The 26,192-nt window shown below is 35.9% G+C and overlaps 2 protein-coding genes across 3 annotated transcripts in view; both read right to left on the bottom strand.

Moving 5' to 3' along the window:
• LOC129000891 (uncharacterized) overlaps positions 1 to 25,243 on the bottom strand; it is a 157,380-nt gene extending 132,137 nt beyond the window's left edge. For both annotated transcript variants that reach the window (XM_054427964.1, XM_054427965.1), the window contains exon 1: positions 25,092 to 25,243. The gene's annotated coding sequence lies outside the window, so the exon portion shown is untranslated. The remainder of the gene's footprint in view (positions 1 to 25,091) is intronic.
• LOC129000467 (uncharacterized) lies at positions 1,196 to 3,823 on the bottom strand. Its single transcript, XM_054427430.1, has one exon. The coding sequence runs from the start codon at positions 3,821 to 3,823 to the stop codon at positions 1,196 to 1,198; it is 2,628 nt and encodes an 875-aa protein (XP_054283405.1).
• Positions 25,244 to 26,192: the final 949 nt, after the last annotated feature.

Here is a 26,192-nt window from a genome sequence, read left to right as displayed (position 1 = left end):
GGGACAACATGATGGTTAGAATGTTCCAAATAGAATAGACTATCTTTTTATTTGCCCCCAGAAAAGCTGCGGCCCCTCCACCGCCACAGCTCGTGACGGCCTCCAAAAACAAACTAGTTGCCGTCTCCGTTCCCCCAAAACGTCTCTTACCACCTTCTCAAGGATGTGATCATGGATTGTAAACAGGAACATCTCAATCTGGTCCATTTGTATAGACGTGCTGCACAGACGGTGCATCTATCTCTTGGAGTTTTAAATTTTGGTACACATACAATCGTTCCAAACCGTCGGAAAGAAATATTTGCTGCCTCTCCAAAATCCTTACAAGACTCTTCATTGTCGAAAAAACAAATATGGTAGTAGACATAGCCGCAGTTTTCATGGTGGTAATAGAATATTTAATCTTTAATCATAGGTGGGATTGCTGCTTGCTTTACAGTATTTAAAAGAAACAGATTATCAGTAATCGTTCTAGCTGAAAACTCGAGTAGGGACAACATGGTGGTGTAAAGGTTCCAAGTGGAATGACACTTACCCCTCCACACGTGGTTTACGGGCCTTTTAGTCAGCCGCGCCAGTGACCTTCACATATGGTTTACAGGCTTTTTAGTCAGCCGTGCCAGTGACCAACATTCACTCATGGTTTATGGGCTTTTTAGTCGGCCGCGCCAGTGACCAATAGCATTCACACATGCACAAGGAGTAGCCCAAGTCCCTCCAGATTTGAGCGCCTCAATGTACAAACAGATTTAAAAATAGCCCCACTCCAGTTGGATCTCAGTCACCATGTGCTTCGCATCATGTTTCGGCTGGGTGTTTTCCATCAAACGCGAGCCGGTGGAGCCAATATACGAAGAACTTCAACCCCTGGATCTAAGGCCACCACCGTTACCGCCAAGAAAAACTGCGTATGCCGCCATTAAGGCATGTAGCGATAGTGGAGAGGGGAGCGCTACACATGTGCAGCATGTGCAACATGTGTTCAGTGTCCAACATGATCTCTCTAGTGTTGGTTGTAAATGATTTCATTCAAAATTATTTATGGTGTAGGATTTGTTAATTTTTAAATTTAAGCGAAGAAAAAGAAGACGAAGACACAAATTCGGTATTTGGGTTTAATTGGTAGCAAGGAGGGTGGAATGGCTAGAACGAGGTGGATGTTGGGGACTGGGAGTACGTGAAAGATAGTGATGATTCAGGAGTTGAGATTTTGGTGAGTTTTTTGCATTTTAAACCCATATGGAAGTGTATCATAATTGCTACTATGTTTCCTCTTTGGTCCCGTAATTTTAAACTGTTTGACTTCACTGATTGTAACTATATTCCTATCCTTTGTTCGTCTGATTCTATTTTCCTCAATGTCCATTGTTTGTGCAGCATCACCAAGAACCATCTCTTTCAAACTGTCAAATCCAATTTTTTTAGAAGTTTTCATGTTTAATGTGAGCCCTTTTACTTTACATACGGGAATCAATTTTTGTTTGTTAGTCGACCACACAAGATATGCATAGGTTTTAGGCCCTCCGGATACAAACTCTACTATGTATGAACCTGGTCCATACTCGGCCAACTCATCGGTCATTTCCCCTAGATAATCTCCCGTAGGAACTCTGTACAATCCACCCTTATATACATATAGTACAGAATCAGTATCGTAATACAATACCTGACCGCCCAGGGCATCTAGATGCTCATAGAGCTTCAATCTCGCTTGGGCAGTGGTGTAAGCTGCCACCACAACATTTACATTTTGCAATGGCTCCCCAACCTCATCAATATACTCCCAACTAACAACAAGAACCTCTTCATTGACAATCTGTACTTTATTTACATCTATTTCAGGGCTAGTTAACATTTTGAAAAGTGTTTTTGGGTCCCTGACAATTGTAGCTTTAGTCTGGTTTTCCCGCTGTCCAAATTTCCCCCAAAAAGAGTTCAACATCAGTTTAGCCAATGACCTCAAACCACCATTCTTGATAATTTTGTCTTTTTCCAGTTGGACACCCTCTTTTTTAAAATAATCCTTAATGTACTGATCCTTATCCTCCTCTGTTTCACACCAGCTAGGGAACCCAGACGCTTCCTGTTTCATTTTTAGAAATTTATTTATAAAGTCAGTAAACAACCCACCGTTTTCATAGGTGGCTACCTTATACTCCCACAGTTCATACATGTCGAGTACAACATAACCCTTTTCTACAGCTTTTCGAATCTCGTCCATGGTCCATGTCCCAATTAGTGCTCTGTCACCACATTCGTGGTCGCAATCACTTTGAATCTGACCGTCTCCACAAGTCGCGCACAAAACAAACATTAACTTGTCATTCATTTTGGCCGGGAGCACAGGATGGTAAAGATCACGTGGTGGTAGTACTTTGCACTTTAATAGACCCTCAACATTGAGACCTCTCTCTCTACATTCCCTGTCACCTACATAGATCGTTGGATGGCCCACAGGGTACTTGCCATATTTACATACCCGAGGGTAAAGTGAGCATATATCAACGTACTCAATGGTTTCTCCCTCCACACACTTGTGGTAAGTTTTGGCGTTCCCGGTTCTACCACCGAAAAATGCTTGCCTCGGATTCAGGGGTAAATTGTTGAGGATCGGCAACTTGTCTAGATGTTTTAGGTTTTCTGTCTTTTTTAACTGTCTAAACTCACATTCCCACATTTGTACAACGTTATCACCCAACTTTGCTATTTTTGATTTGGTCCGTTCATATCGCAAGTGAAGTGAGTCAGAGGGGTCCTCTTTCAAAGCAAGTTCACGGTCATAGGGAAAGCATTTAGGGCATCCGTGCCAATAGCAGCCTTGAAATTCATAAATATTTTGACCGTCATACCCATCAACTTTCATTCCATTGATCTTAACTTCTTTTCCACGACCAGCGTGTTCTATTCTAACTCCGCGTTTCTCCTCTTCCCATGATAGCCACTGTAACGCAATGGCCGATTGAGCGTCTGTAAGCCTATAGCCATTTTTAGGAACGATGCCAATAGTATTTTTCTTCAAAAAGTTCCTGCGAAAAGCCAAGTTACAAGCACTGGCAATGGTCACAGCCTCGAGAAACGGATCAACATTACACTCTTCCAGGAAAATTGAACGGAACTTTAAGCAAGCTTGGGCCAAGATATCAACATCAGACATACAATACTCGAGGATTTCTTTTTTAAAGTCAAATGTAACGTGATTTTCAACCTGATCATTGTACCAATTTTCAAAATCTTTTTGTGATTTTTCAAACATAGATTCTGGACAGTAAAACTCCTTTGCCGGCATAGGGCCCACATAATTTTGGTTGTCTAGGGTGTTGAAAAGGTGGGGGAAATAGCCTTTCTTCTTTTCCGGGGGCAAATCAAAGGCTTTGGGCAGCGAAGCTAGAGGCATAGGGAAATAACTAAGTGAATCAACAAACCTCACATTGTCAATCTCCATCAAAATGACCTTAGTTCCCCGCATCACAAGTTTCGGAGTGAACTTTGTATCCTCCAGCACATACTTGAGCAAAAATTGGAAATCAAAGCCCTGCCCATTGTGTGCAATGACACAAACATCTTTGAAATGTTTACGGACTTGCATCACATAGTCCATGAACTGAGTGACTGGTTCAAAACTAAACACTCGCGTACGATTTTTACAAGCCATACAAAATTTTACCTCAATACACTGATAGCAAAACTGTTGTGACACACACAAGTTTACTTTATGCAATTTAGACTCGGGATCTGAGGGCAGAGACTCATCTTGGCGGGTTTCCAAGTCAAAGAAAATAAACAGAAAATCTTTAGATTTAAGCTTTCTTGTGTCAGGTTTCATGTAGCATTTGTGGTTAGGGTCTTCAAATGAACTACAAGGTTTACAATATACTTCGCCACATTTATGAGGTTTGGACCGTTCTCTAATCCAAACCAATTTCCCACAGTCAAGACATTTCTTTACATTTTTACATCTGTCAGCTTGATGCGCAATAAAACATCTCTGATTTTTATAAGTCATGTTACATTTAGGGCACAAAACACCACCACTCTCCCCTACACAAGGTGGTGAGATGGTCTGACACTGCGGACAAATGTTTGAGCAGCGGTGGGCTCCTTTGTGATCATAGGGTACATGACAAGCTTCACAAAAATATGTACAAACAAAAGCAGCAGTCAAACTATTAATCACATTGTAGTGTCCATTATAAAAAAGTAAATTTAGTGTGAATTTTGCATTTTCTACATTTCTCTCAAAGTACACATCACGTCCTTTCCTGTCATAGTTGTACACAACAATTTTGTAGTCCCTTAAAAACCCCTGAAATTTTTCAAGCTCCGGGATCCCAGCTCCACCCTCTGGCATTTCAACCCTAGCTCGACGCACAAGTTCCTGAGCCCTGATTGTTTGCCTATTTGCCTTATCTTGCCTCACAGCTTTATAGTCAGGATCTTTAGTTACATTGGCCATAGCCACTACAATTGCACGGGGCAAACACAATTTATCTTTATTATTAATGACAACAATTCCCCGTCTTGACTTGCATTCCTCGTCAAACGTATTGTAAAACCCAGGCCTTACTTTCCCAGAACCTACAGGAAGGTTAATTCTAGTGCATTCCACTTTAAAGGTGTCAGTAGACTTTATAGTTTCAGAGTTTGATTGCACAATACCACCAAAGATTTGCCACAAAACATTTTCATCAATTTCACTAGCAGGGCGAAAATTTACATAGCCCGGTGCTTTTGATTTCAAGTTAAGACTTTGTAGAGTAAACCCAAGTTGATCATTTTCAAATGCTTGCTCTTTCATACTATTTACAATTTGCGCAAACCCTTGTCTCAACCAATCAATCTCATTAGTCTCTGGAGGCGGATTAGTGAATTTAAATACTGTTTTACTTCCATACAATCTAAATTTTTTTACATAAGTTTGATCAGTACTAATCAAAGTAACAGGCTCAACTACTTTAACGGGTTCAACTACTTCATCAGATACATTATCAGCCATACTTACATCCATCGTCGTCAAATACCTAGAGGAAAGTGAAAGGGACACAGATACGCTAGTTCTAGTGGGGGCACAGTCTGCGCGCGCACAAAGCTAAGTATAGCACACGGATTACACAACACAGAGACACAAGATGTGGTGGGGGCACAGCTGCGCGCTCACAAAGCTTAATATAACACACCGATTGCACAACACGTTACACAAAAGAAACAATGTTCACTTACTATAAAACTGATGTACTATAAAACTGATTCACTTACTATAAAACTGATGTACTACACAATAAATAATCAGACTAAAATTAACACAAGAAAAAACTTGCAAACATAACCTCAAAACGTCAAACACAAGAGCACACGTCCAACACGTTCAACTGCCAAAAGCAAAGTGAAAGAAAATTAGTACTGGAAAGCTTAAATAGCAAAAATTGGCCAATCACACAACAGATCACCTATTTATGACCAATCAGGTACAAGCTTATTACAACCAATCAGCAACCAGACACACCATTAACACTTCCTTGTTTTCGTCGAACAAGTATGATGATGATGATGAACAAGAATGAACAAGAACAGTAATGATGATGAAGAAGAAGAAGTAGAAATTTTGAAAAATATAATGTTTGTAAATACTTTTTAGATTAATGTAAATAATAGATAGGAGTAAAAGCCATTAAACAAAACTTTACCAACCAGCATAAAAAACGGCCTTTATAAAGGGCATCAATTCTTCTTAGACATTATGTATTTTTAGATAGAGAAATTTAAATGTAAATAATAGATAGATAGTTGTCAGGAATTGGCAGAATTGCAGCTACAGCGGTAAATGACAACCTTAACTTACAGAGCATATAAAAAAATATATATTTTTTTAATTCTTACTTACATGTACCTTTAAGCTGCAGTCCGTAACAATGACGAAACAAATGATAATTTCCGTATCCCCTGTTAAAACCGGCTTGAAGAAGGCTTAAGCAAAACTTTACCATAGAGAACAAAAAACGGCCTTTCTAAAGGCCACCAATTGTTGGACATTAAATTAACATTTCATAGATTCCAGGTATTGTTGGAATTGTGGTTAATCTGAATAATGTTTCTGGCTGTGTATGTGGTTGTCGCCACAGTCATATACACTTGGACTTGAGCCAGAGGTTCACGGGTTCGATCCTTACCAAACACATTTACAATATTTGCTGAGTCTTATTTACTATATATACTACAGTCCATAAGAATGGCAAAACAAATGATAATTCCCGTATCCACCGTTAAAACCGGCTAGAAGAAGGGTTAAGCAGAACTTTACCATTGAGAACAAAAAACGGCCTTTCTAAAGGCCACCAATTGTTGAACGTTAAATAAACATTTCAATGAGCCAGAGGTTCACGGGTTCGATCCTTACCAGTCACATTTACAGTATTTGCTGAGTTTTATTTACATATACCTATATACTACAGTCCATAACAATGACAAAGCAAATTATAATTCCCATATCCATTGTTTAACCGACTGGAAAAAGGCTTAAGCAGAACTTTACTATGGAGAACAAAAATGGCCTTTCTAAAGGCCACCAATTGTTGAACATATAATAAACATTTCATAGATATTATGTATTGTTGGAATGATGGTTAATCTGAATAATGTTTCTTCCTAGCAGTTGGTTGTGTATAAGACTGTGTATGAGCCAGAGGTTCACAGGTTCGATTCTTACCAATTACCAAAGTTTCATTTCCAGTCGGGGTGATGTGTTGATTTTTAGTATGGTGTTGTATCATAGTAGGAGTAGCATAAGTCGTTGATCTAAGAGGTTCACTGGTTCAATCCTTACCAATCACATTTACAATATTTGCTGGGGGAAGTGAGGTTATGTTATTTGGCGGGAAAATAAAAAGTGAGGTTAGAACACATGTGAGGTTAGACCACGTGGAAATTCTAGGGCACGGCTTAAGGAAAATACTGCTCTCTGATTGGCCTAGAGGAAATGCTGCTCTCTGATTGGCCTAGAGGGAATGCTGCTCTCTGATTGGCTAGGGGGCGTGGCCTAGAGAAAGGGCTGCGCTCTGATTGGCTAGGGGTCGTGGCCTAGGGGGAATGCTACTCTCTGATTGGCTGATGGGCGTGGCCTAGGGGAGGGGTGGGGATGAAATGCTGCTCTCTGATTGGCGGGCCCAAGTACAGCGTACCCTACTACCGTTAATCGTGGTACTGTATTTGACGGTTTTCTAGTCTGTAAGTGTGAACTAATTATAACAGCAAGATAAACATAGTTTCGGCGGATAGAAGTCAGTTAGTTCCAACAATAAAAAACTCGTAGCTTTGATTTAGTCATTGCTATTAGTCTCTACATCGTAAATTTCACTCTAGCCAATCTGTGATGTGTTGATAAATACTGTTGACTGCATACTTTACACATAATTTGTTTAAGTCCACTTAGTAGGGCACTTTCCAGTATGTAAGAGCAATACATGTAATTCGTACGCATGAAATTCAAACTGTAAATATAACTGTATAACTTCTTCTCGTAGTGGAAAGCTGTCATCCCTTTATCCTGTTAGTAGTGTAGTGAGTGAAGCTGCTTCGTGGATTGTTTGTGATTCAACGGGAGTACTTTTATTTAAAAAAAATTATATTTGTATCCCTCTATCAGTGACATATTGTTTTTAATAAAACATTCTAATCTCATTGAGAACTAGTGACTGTAATACTGGACACCAATTCTTTACTGACTTTCCTGTCTGGGTTGTCTTTGCCAACCCAAAAAGGGATACTTTTGAAATAAAATTGCTTCGGAGCTCTGGGACCTTACGTAATGAAATATAGCCTGTGGAGGTTCCTAGGCGTTTGGATGATCGCCATAAGAAGGTTTAAGTAAGCAGAAACATTACATTTATGTACAGTGACATTTGGGATTATGAACACCGAAAAGAAAATCGCCACCGCGTGACGACGTAATATACCGCAACAACAATGTAAACAACAATGCAACACATTTTGTGGTAAAGGGATCGAGACATATTTAGATAGAGGTACTCATGATTGTGAGATGATTATTAGTAATTTTTTAATAAATTTTTCCTACAAAGATGTAAAGAACCTTATTTTAAACGATAACGTACTCGGTGCTAAGATTTTGTAAATGTACTAACCGATTTTATCTTTCGCAGCGGAATAAGATATTTTATTTCATAAAGTAGAATTTTACTTTCAAACGGATTCAGAATGAATACGTTGACAATTTACAAACCTCTCGGTTGAGTTAAAAACATTCCTCGCCAAGATCAAGATTGCCCAGGTGGGAAAACTTTGGCAGTTTTCTTTATTGCATTGTTTTATCTTTCGATTGTTATTCTTTGCGATGATGGATACTTTAATTTTATTTGTCTCAAAACCAATTTGTTCACCTGTTGAAATTATACGGGATTAGTTAACCATTTCTCTGACGTACCACTAGTTTAACAAATCATTTTTCATTCGTATTTTAGAATTTAAACATTTGAACTGTAAAGCGCGCACAAAAGGGCAGTTGAAAGAATGAATACGGTACATAACATAAGGATAATATTGCAAATTTTAAATCAAATATCGCACGTATTGCATTAGATTTATTATATGTATGTTTGGTCTGATACACCCGAATTGTTTATCCACGTAAAGGAGTTTACTTCAAAGCGTTAGGGATATTGAACCTCTGTTTTTTTTTTTACTATGTCGAACTTCTTTAAGTTGTAATTTAGATATTCTTACCTTAAACCGAAAAAGAAGATGGAAGGATGTGCTAAATGTGTTCCTCCTCTATTTTAAGCAATCATTAATGTTAAAACGCGACAGGGCTTTTTTTATTTCACGATTCTGAATCAACCACTTGATTGAGATTTTCATGATTTTTGTGTTGAAATAAAGATAATTTTGAGAACTAGGGAATGTCGAAGCCATAATTAATTTTAGTTTGGGATTTCAGTTTTCTATAAATTGAGATTTAATTTGTAAAAAGTCTAACAGCCAAAGCTAACATTCTTGGCTAGCTTTTGGTATGGTACCATTTTGCTTAACGTAACAGCTTAACTTAACAGCCATTCAGAATTTGGATAGAAATGAGATGACGTAGGGTTCACTTATTTATACTATGTGTAATGCTATAATCATTGTCACGTTCGGGTAAGAGGACGACAGATTATTTAAATATGCAGTATAATAGATGTATTTTTAGAGCCAAATTTAAAACTTTGGGTTTGTAGTTTGTTTGAACTAACAGCTGGATGAATATCAAAATATTCGATAGAACTATATTTTATTTAGTATGATTTTGTCATTGAAAAAAGGAAAATAAGTATAAGATGAGTAGACGGGTAGTATTGATCACATATAGATAACCTACATATAGTCAGTTGAATTAGTTTTAAAGTTGATTAACTAAAAATAATATAATGTAGTAAAAAAATAAGATTTTTATTCAAACAGACAGAACTTGTCTTCAGCTGATCCGTATGGATAATAGATTTATACTGTAGTAGTTTAGAGAGTGTAAGCTGAAGTCTTTATTTTACAGGAAAAAATTAGTTTAGTTCAAAGCAAACAAATTACACTCATTAGTTACTTAGAGATATTGTATTTTTCCATGACTATTTCCGAAGGAATAGCATTGTAATTTGACATAAAATCTTTAACTTATTGCATAATTTTATCAAACTATACGTATGGTGTTAGCAAATACTAATTTTTGGATTACACCAATGTTACCCCCGATTATTTAGTTCTCGAGGGGAGAACGGCCTGATCCGGGTATTTTAAATCCCATCCCATGCTTTGATTTTAGAAATGTCTGATTATTGTCAGTTCCTAACAAAATATATATACACATCTGGCGGAAGTATTTGGTTGTAATTTTAGGAATATGGAATTTAGAAACTAAAAACATGTATTCGTGCCACAGGGAAAGTTGGACTTTGCTGAAGGAAAAACTGAACTAAAACTCCTACCATTGGACTTATGGAGTTTTAGATCATAAAAAATACAGCAACAGATATAAATTCGAACTCTACATTATAAAAATATTGGAAGGAAATTAATTGTTTTAGGAATCTTTAGTTTGTATAAAATGTGCCAAAACTCAATGAAAGAGCAGAAGCTATTGTTTGTTTTTATATTTTTCAATCAATCTTTGGCATAAAGGATTAACAACGGATTTCAATGACTAGAGTTGAGAAAAACGCTGACTAACACTTCGACAAAAAAGTAAGATTAAATATATTTTATCTCAATTTTGTGTCAGTGTAAATGTTCACATTGCAGGGTTTTTACTATTTTAGCAATGATGAATTATAATTTGTAATGATAAAAAAAATCGTAAATTATATTTTTTAACTACTAAACCCCTACTAACCCATATTAGGTCCTATGGTACTGTAATCTAATGGACTAGCCAAGTTGGTTAGCTCAACCCTGCTAGGGAGGATACAAATTGTTAAACACATTGTATTAATAATAGTTACCAACATAATGCCTCCCATGAAACAAAGTCCACAATTTATATGAATAAGTTTCTAGAAAGAGATTGGACACCTTCGAAGTGTAAGTGGTTTAAGACCATACAATTATTGCGGATATTTCAGGAATCGAACCCACCACACTTTAAACACAGTCCAGAGTAAACCACTGATTAATTGCATCTTGGCGTTCAATCATTGATAAAGCCTGTGTCACACTTGGCTACTTACTAGCAGCTACCTAGTAGCAGCTACTGAAATAGCAGCTACTTTTGCTGTCACACTTGTTTTGGTAGCGTCTATTCACTAGCTGCTACTACTAGTTTAGCTCAAGAGAGGTTATATCCCAAAGACACGGATATTTCCTATACAGGTTCAAAAAATTAATCACATCTCCCCCACCCCACTTCGGATCACTCATGATTACTTCAGAAATTATTCAAAATTAAGGAGAATAAACAAATCAGGCAGACAGCACGTGGTGCAAGTAGCCGCTAGTCTGCTATTGAAGCTGTCACACTGGGCGACAGTCGCTACTTGATAGCTGCTAGTTGGTCACGTGACTCACTAGCGCAGTTTAGTAGCACGGAAAGTTGGACATGTTCAACTTTCCATGCTAGTAAAATTTCACTAGCGTGCTACTCTTAGTAGCTGCTACTGCCTATGTCACATTGGCTACTTAGCAGCTGCTATTTCGCTAGCTGCTAGTAAAGTAGCGTAGTGTGACACAGCCTTTTAAGAGAACCATCCCAAGAGATTTGTTAATTTCCACGATTGAGATGGGCCTGACGTAAAATACAGAGCGCATTGCGTTTTGGCTCGAGTAGGGGTACAATTTATCATGGAAGAGTCAAGGCTGTGTGCTTGTTACGATTATATTTACAACTGAAAATGCAGGTTTTCGAAGCGAATTTTTACCACCATCAGTATTAGTAGGGAAATATTTGTGGAACCATATTTGTGCGGAGATCGAACATAAAAAACTATGTTTTGAACTTAAAATTAATAAAAGTCAAGTGTAAAGCAAATCACTGTTCGAAAACAATTTCACTTAATGTACATGATTTATTGAATTTTAAAATATTTCAAAGTTATTCTGCTCTCAATATTCTCTTAGGTTGAGTAGTTTCTCCAAGTTCATTTTTGGTGATACTTGGTGTTTAAAGGGTTGTTGCAGACATTTTCTGTGCATACAAAAGTATTGAAAATGTATCTTTTAACTGATCATGATAGAAAACGTTTCAGCTGAAGTCATGATAAAGTAATTGTGTATTTTAAAGTCAGCCACCCCGCTATAATTACCGAGCTCTGCATTTGAAGGCAAGTTAAGTGGAAGTGCACTAAATATGCATGAAACGTCTCAAACTCGATCGTTAACACGTCACCAATTTTTAGTTTTACATTTTTAGGGTTTTTAGAGGATTCTACGCAACTCTAAATTTGGGCACCTGACATTGTGAAAAAATAACACTATTCACGTACTACAAATTTCCCTATTTTAATATTTTAATGTGAAATTATTTAAAGAATCATATATTTCATTTTAAATAGCCTACTAATATACTACATAGACTACATTACCACGATGAATTAAATCAACCACCTAGTCCTGGTCACTTGTGTGCAGAACGAATATTTGATGGCAAACTTTTTAATACATTTCGTAACCTTACATGTATTAAACCTCGTTTTAATCTTATTTGTACAATTAAAATACATTAAAAGTTGCGAGCATTGTAAAACCAGACAGATAAGACTTAAACCTGGTTATGCTTTTATTATTTACCTTCTATTGATTGATCGTGAATGAATAAAAGTGGATATAAAGATAATGTATATATATTATGGAAGAAATCGCAATGTAATTTTTATGAAAGTTCACCTAGTAAATATTATTTATGGTCTATTTCCATGTTCTTTTCAGTTCACAAAGGATCCATAGGATTACTCTATTTTTTGTAAAACGAACTATTGGACACCATTTAAAAAGATTTTTGGATTATAACTTTAAGGGAACACATACAATACAATAAGCTGTAATAAGTACTGTATGACAATTCACCGAAACCGCAAAGCCCTATGGATTTCATTGAAGTTAGAAAAATTGTACAAATTAGTTCATGGGCTTGTAATAGTTTGAAATAAAATATTGCTCACGTTAATCTACTGTGGTGAACATACAACAATTTTCTAAAATGACTCACTTCGGTACAATTAAAGGTAAATAAAGAATCAGTGAAGGTTGCGTTTTACTTTCACCATCTTAGTTTTATTTTTCATTAGCAACTGAACTTTGATCATAGGTTATGTGATTTCGGTGAAGTGGCTAATATTAACTCCACAATATGTTTAATCTAACTTTGGCGTGACTCTGACCAGCCAAGCCTCACGCAATCAGGGGAAGACGAACGACAAATTGATTCTTAAAATCACAAAAGAAATATGTACTTTTTCAACTTCATAATGTGAAGGATATAACTGTTTTAGTTTATGGAGTTTTCCCGCGCAAGTGTTTTGACTACACTACGTTTCGGGAGGTAAAGAAACTCCACCAGTTTCAAGTAACTATCTATTAATCTACATTAATCTAACCATCCTAACGACTGATCGTGAGTGTATTGTGCTGTTTCAGATCCAATCGTAGGCTTCGGACCGATGTATAAGTTGTGTTTGGTTTTAGTTTCATTGTGTCTATAGTAAAGTTTTGTTTTACATTGATTGTTTTTTTGTAGGCTATATTATTTTACGTTATGTGATATATAATCAATGTGTGGGTTAGGTAGGTTAGTTTAGATAGAGTAAATTAAACAAATATAGATTACTAGGTGAAACCCGTCGAAATCGACGGTTAGGGGCCTCCTCGTTTATATGGTCTTGTGGCTTCTTTGGCAACAAATAATGCAAAATGAAATAGCAATGTTCCATTTTCAAAGAGAAAAACATACTGTAAATTGGCTGTTACGTAAATATTGACGTTTACATGCATCGTTAATCAACGTATTTTATAAAGGAGAATGTGATCTAGTTTAAAAGGAATATGACCTTTCTGTCATGACAGTAGCTGCTTATATAAATAGTATTTACTCTTACAGCCAAAATATCGTGTTTACTTTCAATAATGTTACCAACCCAGTATAGGCAAATAGGCCACTGCAAATAGGTTATCAAGATAGGTATTATCTTAGGCATGGTTTTTGTGTTTGGATGTTATTAGACACGATAAGAGCACACTGTTGGAGAAATATAAGCCCAATCATAAATTTCACAATGCGAGTTTGAGCATTTTGTAACTATATGAGGAAGTTACATAGTATTTTTTAGGCTGCTGCTCAGTGCACTTTAAGAATATATTTTTTAGAGATAAATTAAATTATTGTTTTTGTTGCTGAGTAGCGCTAGTAAACATGCACAACCCTTTTTTGTTAGCCTAATAACATTCAAAGGCTCTCTAAGAGTTCAAGAAAATAACATTGCAAAAATACTTCCTTTGGATAATTTAGTAACTCTCAATAAATGTGTGTTGTTAAGAATACAATTTAAAAATTAACAGCTGTTTCGTTAAAAAGTATTATCCACATGGCCAAAATGTAAACAAATCTGTGGAGGTATCTTTTAAAGGCTTCTGGGGCGGAGCCCTAAGGGAATTTGCTTCGTTTTTCTTTTGATAACTCATCTACCAATACCTTTCTTTGGACACCTCTTGCAAAGTTTCTACGCCCAGCCGTTCTCTCAAATTAGTGGAGACAAAGTTTCCAATTAAATATTTAGATTCCCCCATGTTAATCTTATGGGAGAAAACCCAACTTTGATGGAAGGTCCAGCCCGAACTAATAAAGATTTCAACAAAATAAAAACACTTTGCAAAACTACAGATTAGGGCCATTCTTTTGACACCTTAATCATCAAAATCGGTCCAAAAATTAGGGAGGAGTTCTGTTTACAAAAATCGGCTTAGCGTATTATATATATAGAAGAAGATAGCATTGATTTAAGAGTAGACATGATAGTAGGTATTTTGAAAACGGGGGTAGTTTCCTTACGTCCCAAAACATAGTTCAGTCAAAAAAAACCTAGCGTAGGATGAGTTTATAAATTAAAAAAATGTAACGAAGTGTTTAACTTTATTCAACATAAATAATGTATAATGGCTAAAAGAATTAAAACCATTTCTTTTTAAAGATTTGTATGACTCACGAAAACCCTTTATTTTTTTCCTTTGTTTTAAATAATTTTGTAGTATAACTGGCATGACCCTATATACTTTGTAATTGTACGGCAGAAATACTTTGAAGCTAAAGCAACAGTTATTTACTAAAATTGTATGATATATTGTTTCCACCAATCAGTTGGTAAAATACATCATTCAATTGTATAACAATGTCAGTCATAATTAATGTTGTATCAAAAATTGATCGAATTTTCACTTCTCATTCAAAATTGAATTTTTAATTATTTTACGTAACAGTATTGGCAAATTTATGACGCTGGCCTACATTGAGTTTATTTACAAAAAAGCAACTCTTAGCTCTATACAATACACCAGCGTTTGCTAAATCACTTTAAAAGCAATTTTTTTTTAATTGTCTCAGTTTTTTTTCTCCGAACAGTTTATTCTTCACATTACAAACTATGAAAAAAATGCATGAATGTTTTATGGACGGAATTAATACAATCTGACATTTTATGTTTTCAACAGAATGGTTGACGGAACGAAAACTGGACTTCTTACAGGAAAGTAGCTAAAACACAGTCCTTATTTTAACTATTAATAAAGATAAATCTGGGGAGACCTGATAACCCTGGGTTTAAGAACCTTGAAATATAACCCGAAAGCGTCTTGTATTTGCACAAAGAATTAATTTTCAAAGCTTTGAATACATTTTTACTTGTTTCCACAAAATGATAATAAGATTTTAGACCCAAAAGCTGGGTATCGTGATTGATGCGAGCTTGTGTGCGTGTGTGGTTGGTCCACACAATGACTTAGTTATCCGATCCGTCAGATCCCATGCAGAAGCCTCTCTGCTGGTTATTGATTCACTGTGCCATTTATTTAGATATTGCTTTAGAGTTTAGGCTGTGTTAATAACTTCAGAGAGGCGTTTTAACGTTATTTTGAAGTGATTTTATCATGGGCAAACCAAACAAAATACATAAAAAATTCTGTATCCCACACAATCCTCTACAATTTTCACGTTTGCTTATAAATAATTAAATAGAAACATCTAGTTTTTCATATAATCTTGGAGAATTCACTTTTATATCACAAAATAGGGTGTTGTATAGGAATCGTTACTATCACGAGTTAAACATTCAAGACGATTTCAATATTTCGTTATTTATAACCTGGCAAACAGTTTGACTATTAACTATAATTTAGGTAATTAAGGACAGCGTCTAAACGTCTAATATTCATCTCACTACAAAATCTCTTGATGAAAACGATAGTAAAATACCAATGACGCAGAAAGACACAAAAATAGAACGTGATGTCATTATGTATGTTCATAAATCTATTTAAGTCGTAAGAAAGACAGAAAGCTGCAATATTAATAGCGGACTGTAACCTCTATGTATACCAATGACATGGTTTAAACTAGTGAAATCGTTTGCATGTCGGGCATGACGATATAATGGCCTTCTCACACGATTTGCCAGTAAATGTTCTGTTGTGTTTATATAGTGACTGACCGTGACCACATAAAAGAAAAATGTTCTCTATGCACCGAACTTAAAGGACAATGCGTTAAATCGTAGCATTTACAATTCAGTGTATATGTTATGCTCTCCTAAGAATATATTTAGAACGTAAACCCAGGTTTGTGACAAGCAAGAGCAATATAGTCTGTTTGTGTTGTTAGGCTATACAGGAACGTTAAGGCCACCAAGAAAAATATGAGCAGCAGGAGTTGAGGCTGGTTAGTGGTTAGCACCTTCTTATTCAGCTTCATAGGATACCTATGCAAACAAATTTAAAAAAAACATTGTTCTGATTCCGGATCCAGTTACCATTTCTCATTGCGCTGGACGCTTTTTAACAACCGAGATAATAAAATTAACGCGGTTTACGATACCTATTAAGCATGTATGGGTTTACAACAACTATTAGTGAGCCATTGACATTAAAAGTTTTCCTAATGGCTGATAGCATGCGAGTTGTATTAGTGTGTTCGTGCACAAAAATTGCGAAGAAGCAATTTCCCTTTAGGGGAAGTCCCAATCTCACACCGGAAGTGACGTTACGAGCTCCCAGCTCACTTCCGGTCACACTGCTGACCTACATACACTTTTCCCCGGTTTCGCTAATGTATTTGTATTGTTGGGTTAGTGCTGGTAAAAGTTAAAGGCAACGCTATATCTATGAGAGATTTTGTACCCTGAGCTAAGTCTGGAGAAAACTGTTGCATAGCCTATACAGAGGTGGGACAAGGGTATGAATACGTTAACGAAATGACAATTGGAGGACTAGTTTTTATTTACAAAATTACATCTTATTGGAAAGTCAATAAAAGCAAATGGACGGTTTGAAATTCTTTTTGAGTTATTTTTTGGCCTATTTCTGAACTCATAAAAGTTTTTACAAGTCATGTACAAATCTATGTTAAAGTGCAGTTTTTACTAACCAACTACAACTGTATCGTCCCGTACGTGCATCCTTCTGTAATCTGTATAGAGTAACTAAAGGGCGATGTCGGCAAGTGTTCTAGGTACAGAAGGTTTAAGTGGTTTGTGGACACTTACACACTTACCGAAACTACATCCCTTGACATCTTAGTGTATTTTATTATGGGTTCAAAAGTGACACAACAGTTGATGTATCTCAAAACCCGTATAAAGTATGAGTGGTGAAAGTTTAATTACTTGTATGTTTTTGTTTCTTGTAATATTTATCTTTATTTACTTGTACATTGGTAGAAACATTTTTATTGTAATATTTCATTGTAGATATTAGCCTCCAGATTGCTAAATAATATTTAAAATGGTCATATACCTGCAATTAGACTCAAACTCCGCCGGGTTAGCGTCGGGATCAGCTACCACAAATGTCTCGTATCCTTGTTTGTGTCGTGTATAATAGTATATCTCGCACCTAGGGCCAAAACAATTTCGTTCCATGGTACAAACACTATTTTTCACCCTATTACCACTATTCGCCATAGTAATAATGCACACTAAAAGTCAATACAACTACAAATTTTTAAGGTTATGTGAAGAAGAAATTTAAGGAATCAACAAAAATAGTAATAAATAGTTGCTAGGCAACGGTGAGAATAAAACAAGTCTATTGCAATGCTATGGATACTGATATGTAATACAGCTGTTTCTCGGTCCTAGAGATATAAAAACCTGCTCGGTCCCCAAATAATGATGACAGCTGACATAAACAGCAATACACGTAACTTTCGACCTCCAATAAACGTTTGTAAAACGGCTAAAAACGTCGTATTGTGGTAAAAATGGCTATTTATTATTTTCGTGTTAATCAATATGTCGCCCTTCGTATGAAGAAAGAAAGCCGCCCTCGAACTAGTTGTGTTTACAACAACATTGGATTGCCTAACCGCAGGTATTTGAACCTTTTTTAATTGTAAAATATCGGTAGTTGAACAAGTTTCAGTAATAAAAAATTAATAAAAATAAAGGAACATGCATTTTTTAAATTCAGGTTTTAATTCGATATACCAGGTAAAGTAATATTTTGCTTAACAGTTATCCTGGGCTAAAAAAAACAAAAGTGCTTCACAACAACGATATGAAAATATCAAAACGCCTACGCAATAACATTTCAACTATCCTATGTAAATAATCTGCTTGCTGATGCATTTGAACAGTTTACGTAAATACAGTAACTAGGAACACTCATTTAAATATTTAACTTTGCATATAACCCCTGAAAGCATGATAATGGATTAACCAATGAGTTAATCAGATGGCAGACATTGTCATATTCATAGCCCCCCCCCCATCGGTAGATTTGGTTCTATTTGTTACTCCACTTGACGATGACGACACACGTATAATGAAATTTTTTAAAGCTGCTGTGTGTGTACAGTGTAGCGTTATTTGTTATTATGTAGTTGCGTAGGTATTATATTCAATGTTATCAATTAATCTTTTCCCCACATTGACTGCAGTTGTCATTAATCTATTTATAATTGTGCAGTTTGTTCAAACTAAATTTGTTTGTAGAAGCCAACAGTTCCATTAAGTGCAAAAAGTAAAGTTCCACAACTTGTTACAATGCGTGATGTGCAAGCTCACTTTACAAGTAACCGTTTAAAACTTGCACGAGGCGCACGAGCCTCATCCACACAGACAGGCCAATTATCCGCTTGTGAACTGTTTACGTGTTTACAAATTTTCACACAACAAAATATAACTTTTAAAAAATCTTATATTATCCATGCATTTACAGGTTGGAATGAGAGGCAAGTATTTAATTGTTTATAACATTGCGGAAGAATTAGACTAGCCTTTAAATTTACGAGTTAATATAACTTAATATAACTCCTCTCAGTTACTATAACCCTTCTAAAATAAATTAATCCTACTTCACCACTGAAGGACATGGGGGTTATACTGGGGGGGGGGGGGGCGGGTTATCAAACTTTTATAATCTTGACACATTGCATACGTTAAAATCATACCAGTTGCGTAACACATTCATTGTCATTTTTTTTCAATCACGTATTTTAATTTTGGCTCTCACCGTAAGAAACGGTGTCCCGTTACAATGTGCGTTTGATGAAAAAAACTACCAAGCTTCGTTAATTTAAAATAAAGCAACTAATATGAATTTATCTACACAGACAATACATAAAAAATTGACAAAGAAATCCTTTGCACCAATTAATCTAGAATAGCGACTGGTAAAATCCATAAATATTATTTTATTTGAATACCCGCCAAAACACGACTATTGTGAGACAAAGTGGCGGGAGACAATGCACAGAGCAAGACGGCGATTAACCTTCACTGTTGGCACTGCATAGAGTACAAAGTTTGCACTAAATGTCAAATATTAATCATATCTCGTTAAAGGTCTCACAAACGTTTACAATCTGTTTAAGCTCAAAACAGATTTGGTAAAATTTAAAAAATACTTCTGAAACAATTATTAAGATACTCTTTATTTATTTATTGTTTTTCAGTTCATCTCTATTGGTCCATGTGTCTGTGCAAGGTTTCAAAATCACGCTTTACAATCGCACAAGCTACGTGTAAGATATTTGTTCGTGTTTAACAGTTTTAAAACTCTGAGTGAAAATATACTGTCATATCTTGTCTTGTTAGTTTTTATCTAAAAGTTTGTCTGTTCACAACTATCTTTAAAAATTCGTTAAAATTATTTTGTTACTTAAATAAAAATACTCTAACATAGTCGGATCAGTTTCAACTCTGCATGTGCACAGTAAATAAATTTGTAAATTATCTACAGTATGATTTTAACCCGTCAAGTACGGGTTTCTAAGTATATTCGGTAGATTTTACTACTTGCTATAAGACATTATGGGAGTAAACTTTGGATATTGAAGAGGTTTTTACCAAAACAAGGGCTACAGAGCAACAAAGGGTGGAAGGATGGGGTGGGGAGGTTAAAGCCTTGACTAACTTTTGTCTTATCTCAGAGCAAAAATGGGTTTACGGCTATCTTTACGTGGCATAAAAAGCTTCTTTGCTTTTAAGTAACGACATTAAAATACCGTTATAAATACCAGATATCACTTATTGCAGGAGTATCATTAACATATTTGCAGACTACTTAATAGTTTGTTTACCTACCGGTACTACCGCATGTGAAAATTACCTTATTATCCTTTTGTTAATTTTCTTGAACGGTGGTGTCTAAATTGGTACCTTGATACCATAAGATATCATAAACCAGTTTTAGCGAATTTCCCATATAGGGGATAAGCTATTACCATTGTACTCATGGTAAGACTTGGACCCGAGACCGAATTACTTTTTCGTTTTGAGGTCCCTGCAAAAAAAAAACAATACCCATTCAAATTCATAAACACATCTATACGTATGTGTGTTCGTTAGCACGATAACTCGAACAAAAATCATTCCATTTTGATGCAATTTTGTATAAACGTGTAAACCTACATTTATTCGAACGAGTTCGCAAACCAGTATGATCGGACTATGGGAATAGGGGCTTTATAGGGTAAAACTCGGGTTTTCCTATTTTTTGAAAAAAAGTTAAATTTAGCAATTTTATTCCAAACCATTTGTAGAGCTTTAGAAACAAATAATTTAGTACATTGAAGCGTTATTATGCGCCTAACTGTTACGGATAAAATTCCAAAAAAATTCTAAATTAAAAATTCCTATGTTATTCTTATGGAGAGTAAGTAAACCGTTGTAGATGTTTGTTTATGGACATATTTTGATCAAATTTGGAAAATGCATTTATTTCTTACTAAACTATTAAAATTTTACCATAAAAATACGTTTTTACCCTCCTCATTGAAGCAAACCTAAGTACTCGTAAACTAATTCTATTTAAATAGGGAATAAATGTGATCTTTTAAAGGAGGCATTGTACTGTGAATCCAATCAGGCAAATGGAAATTCGCTTAGTATGCAGGTTTACTGCGGCGGGGGTATTTTTTTATAGATCTAAAGTGTATAGATAGATATTGGATTAGATATCATTGATTTAACATACTTTTACAGGGTACAGGGTATAGATAACGCCTAGCTTGTTATCAAGAAATCACTTGTGCTGTCTGGTTAGATCATTAAATTGAAGATTATACTATGTTCAATTTCCTATACAACCATGGTCTAATGAGTGTTTAATCTATGATACGGCGCCGAAACACCAAGGTGCGTATTTTGAGGTGAAGATGAGTGAAGGATGAGTGTTGAATGAATTAGATGACAGCTTTTAATGGCTAAGATCAGCTGATTCATTGGCCAAGCCGATTCATTGATCAAAGACGACGGGATTTAGTTTCGAACCATCAAAAAGCTTCTGACTTTTCTCAGAACAGAATCGGAAACCTTCTAAATACTAATTCGGTTGAACACTATATTTGAATCCCTTCCTCTAAAAAAACTATACCTCATTATTACACTTGTTGTTGTGTTGTGTAGGTAGACTATATCACTGTTTACAGTTTCGTCTCCGGTTAAAATTGCACGATATCATTTTGCAGCGTTGCCTGAAGTTTACATTGTGATGACGTAATGTCATCATTAGTGCAATAAGACAGGTTCGTCAAACAATTGTGTCCACTCTCTTCTATTTTATCTTTAGTCTTTAGTTCTTGGTCAGTAAACATCAGAATAAAGTTTCCCCTGAAGTAATAAGGTTCGATAATCGATCATTCGACCATAGGTACTATTTTGGCGTTATTCAATTTATGTTCCGAATCATTTATCATATTAAACAAAGAAAGTAAGATTTCGATAGATTGAACTAAAAATGAAAAAAGGCTTGGCGAGGCGTTCGCATCAATGATTTTATCAATGATTTTTAATACAGACAGGTTTTTTACTCTTTGTTATCTAAGGTAGTACAGTAACCATTTTTTAAGACGCCGTAGATAGCCAATGACTGTATAGTACCGGTATATTTCCTTTATTTTTTATCATTTAATGTTTTTACAGTTTATTTGCGAGTGTTTTTATAGAACGGTGTTATTGCTGTGCCAATGCCATACATAGTTTACTTTGGCTACTATAGTGACTAAACGTTGAATTTGTTGACTGGGGGTATTAGAAATGTTTAAGTGTTGTTTTAAAATATAAACTAGTAGGCCTATGCCACAAAATGATAGTTTTTGTTGAGCTTGCAAGTAGTTATTTCTCAATATTGTTAGTATGTAAATCGCATGTTCTGCCTTCTACTGGCTTAAATTTTACCAGTGCGCTAACCAAAAAAATTAAGCGTTACAATATTTTAGTTAAGCTACGAACAAATTTTAATGGACGTTGATATAACTGATTTTCAGGGTTTTATATTACAAAAACAAATAAAAACAAAGGAAAATATATCCACTCATAGAAAAATGTAATTTAGTTTCTTAATCTTTATCCAAACTAAGCCGTCTGGCGCTCCGAAACCTATAAATCAATAATTTATGTCCTTGAGACGGAAAAACTCAAGCACTCTTCCAAAAAAATAGCCCTTTTTGTTTTCGTCAAAACGTCATTCAGCTGCAAAATACATAAGCAGAAAAAGTGGTATGGGAACTTCCCCTCGAACCGCCTAAATATTGTGAACGGAGTACAAAACAATGTAACAGACGAAATGATTCTATAACAGCTAATTAGCAACAGTGGGGGGGGAACAAGTCAGAAGTCATTTTAACTTAACTTTCGTTTTCTAACATATCTTGTGTTCTAATATTGCAATATGACGAAAAATGTTGTTCATCACACGGGCAAAAAGTGTCATTTCAACCCAAGCTAATTTTACGATATAGGCTTCGAATCGGCCGTGAAACAAAACCTTGGGCCGAAAACAGGCACTTTACGCCCTAGTAATGAAATACTGTATACTCTTTTGGACCAAGAAAAGCATTGTTTGGGACAAAAAATAATGTTTAGGACAGGCAAAGTTACAGGTTTCATACAGATTGTAAAGAAAATTTTCGTAGACTGAAGGATGAAAGATTTAACAACTGGGTGATACGTCAAGCTGTTTTATGGCTGGAACAAAACCCAGCTGCCAATGATAGACGATTTAGCTGTCATTGATCGCTGAGGTTTTAATTAATGGCCATCGCTAAAGAATCCGCTCCAAGAGGTACAAAAATCAACTCGCCCATATCATATACACTCAATGTTTTTCCATGGATATTTTAAAATAAGCCGAAATGCCTCTCACATAACAAAGTTCAGCTCAGAGATTCTATGTTCGGGTTTTAATCGTACATTTAACATAAAAAACAAGTGAATGTTGTCAACATGGTCTACAAAACAAACTATCATATCATAAATATACCCGGAATTAATTTCATATAGGCTACATTATTACTTTATCCCCCTATACATAGTATATGGAGAAAGTATTGTTTTCGTCAAAGTTTTCGAGTTTCAGTTTTGAGTGTATATATCCGTTTTGGGTCCCACTGAGCCCAAAAAAGTGGGTTTCGAAGTGATGTCTGTGTGTGTGTGTCTGCATATGTGAATGAAGACTATACCTGTGGTGCGATTTTGCTGAAATTTGGTATGTAGGTACCAATCCACGGTATCTCCAGACGTGTTTTCATTTTTTTTTGAAATTTTGATTTTTAATGGTAATTTTTCCATAAAACCCCATAAAATAGCGGGAAAATTGGATTTTCTCGAAAATGGCCCGAACAATTTAGTACGTTTTAGTGCTTTATAATCTGAACAAAATTGTACAAATCCCAATTCTCGTTCAAAATTACTGTTCAAAAGTATTGTAACTTATGTTATTTTCCCATAAAAAACATTGAATAAAAAAATCGGGTTTTTGGAAAAAAAGTTGGATTTGATTAAAATTAGTACATATGTTATAGTCCTTATAATTCTAAACAAAATAGTGTAACCCCTCATTGCTGAAAAATTCCATTTCATAAGTTATTGCAAATGCATAAACGACAAATAAATGCATTTTTCCTATTATCATAGTTACTTCCGCCACTTTACCCATGATAAAGGTTTTTGACAATAATGGCTAATGGGAGAAAGTATGTGTCAGATTGCTGATACCGTTTATTTTAGATACAGGTTCACCTTTTTATGACGTGATACACTGGAAAAAGTAAGCTACTGTACCGAGAAAGCACATTATTTATTAAATTCTTTCATCACAAGCTGCCTTATGATGCATGAAATTTCCATATAATCTTATACATAAAATTATGATTGACGTGAAAACACATTTTTTATGTTTGTTTTATGTATGAATTTCGGTAACAATAGGGGATGATTCAATCGACTTTCCATTTTGATCCATTATAGCACAAAGCAGAATTTCTTGTTTATTATCTATTATCTAACGTTTTTTATGTCATTATAGTAGGCCTATAGCAAGCTTGTGTAAGCTAATGGAATCCACCACAATCCCTATGGCCACAAGCTTCTGTATAATGATAACAACTCCCCTTTAGCTCAAGGCCCCCTAGCTGTTAGTTGTAATAGGTAGATTAGAGTTTAGTTTTAACAATGCAGGAAGAGGTGTATTTTTTTTTAAAACGCTCTAGGTTTTGTAGACAATTTTACATCCTGGCCATGAAATTCTTAAAAAACGAAGACTAAGTAACTGTGAAAGATTTCAAGTACTTACAACGATGAAAGACAGTGGTTCAAGAACTGTTGGGGGGACCAATTGTCACTTATACAAAGTATATTGCTCATTAACTTAACAATTTACACATGATAAACAAAATTGGCGCTTGGAGCAGCAGGTGCACAATCAAATATTTCCTTGGCTTTATCGTGATAACACGGTCGTCCTAAACAGCATCACAAACGTCATTCTGTGCTTGTTCACGGTAGGAAAAACAATATGTTACATCTCAATTTCGGATATTTCACCACAAGAACTCTATATAACGCCAATATTATCAAGTGATAACACCCATTGCTTACAGTACGCTTCTACCAGTCTAGTGATACTGATGATAAGCTTACCTGCCGACGATGACGGGACCCAAGAGGACCACAGCTTATCAGTTTGTTATCAACACAATCACAATCACAAGGTCTAGATGAAGGTCGTCTCACTACACCCTCACATCACTCAACTCATTCTACACTACAACTCTAACTCACTAGCTACGACCGCGACCGCTGACCACTGCTCGCCTACCTGTAGCTAGCCTGTGGTTTGTTTACTAGCCGTTAGTTCTGCTAGGTGCCGCTTGGAGCGCCAGCGTTATCAGCGCCAGGCGGCAGACCACCGCGCAGATCGGTCACCATGGCAACCATCTTCCGTTCCCGCCGTTCTGTGTTACAGCTGGCATCGATTTTGGGCGGGAAAGGGAAAGTAGGTGGTGTGGTGTGGAGGTTAGGCTGGTCAAAGTACAGTAGTCGTAGCAAATAGCTGACGTTCCACTACTGCTTCATTGAGACCTAACTGCCGTGATTCATACAGTGATGTCCTCCGTTATATTTTCAGTCACATTTGCATATGACAAACATACAGGTCTTGAAAATACAAATTCAAGACATATAACAATTCCGGTTATGTTGGTCACATGTTGTACTAGTTAGTTAGTAATCGTGGTTAGTACACACAACAGGTGTATACGGCCTACGATCCCCCGGGCCGCGACATAACACAAAATATTACATTTGACCAAGTTTGAGCCGGCATCTCCATGTTCGGAGTGACACATTTTGCAATCCTTTCCCTCGGTAAAGAGGGCAAAGACCTAAAACAGCCTCAGTCCAGTAGGTTTTCAGCTCTAGCTCACTAGACTGGAACATTACGAGAACGATTCCTAAGGTGAGCAGCGCCGCGCCTCGCTCGCCTAGTCCTTGCTTTGTATAGCGCTCTTCTTATTTTTCAGTTAATTGAAATTATTTTAATGATTTAAAATAGAAAATAGCTGATTGACGTTTTATGTAACAGCTTAATGCAATTTGTGAACCACTATTGTAATGTTCTGAATTCTGGCACATACGATACTGGAATGCATATTGAGTGTGGGTGTTTCCCACACGTCAATACCATCTTCAACTCGTTAATAAATAAATAAATAAATTTATCGCTGTTTTTCCGCTGGGAAG

Source organism: Macrosteles quadrilineatus, unplaced genomic scaffold, assembly GCF_028750875.1.
Source record: "Macrosteles quadrilineatus isolate MER2022 unplaced genomic scaffold, UCM_ALF_1.0 Scaffold_8__2_contigs__length_117827958, whole genome shotgun sequence".
In the NCBI taxonomy this organism is placed as follows: Eukaryota; Metazoa; Arthropoda; class Insecta; order Hemiptera; family Cicadellidae; genus Macrosteles; species Macrosteles quadrilineatus.
The sequence above is the reverse complement of the archived record's forward strand: the minus strand, read 5'-3'. Positions and strand labels throughout refer to the sequence as shown.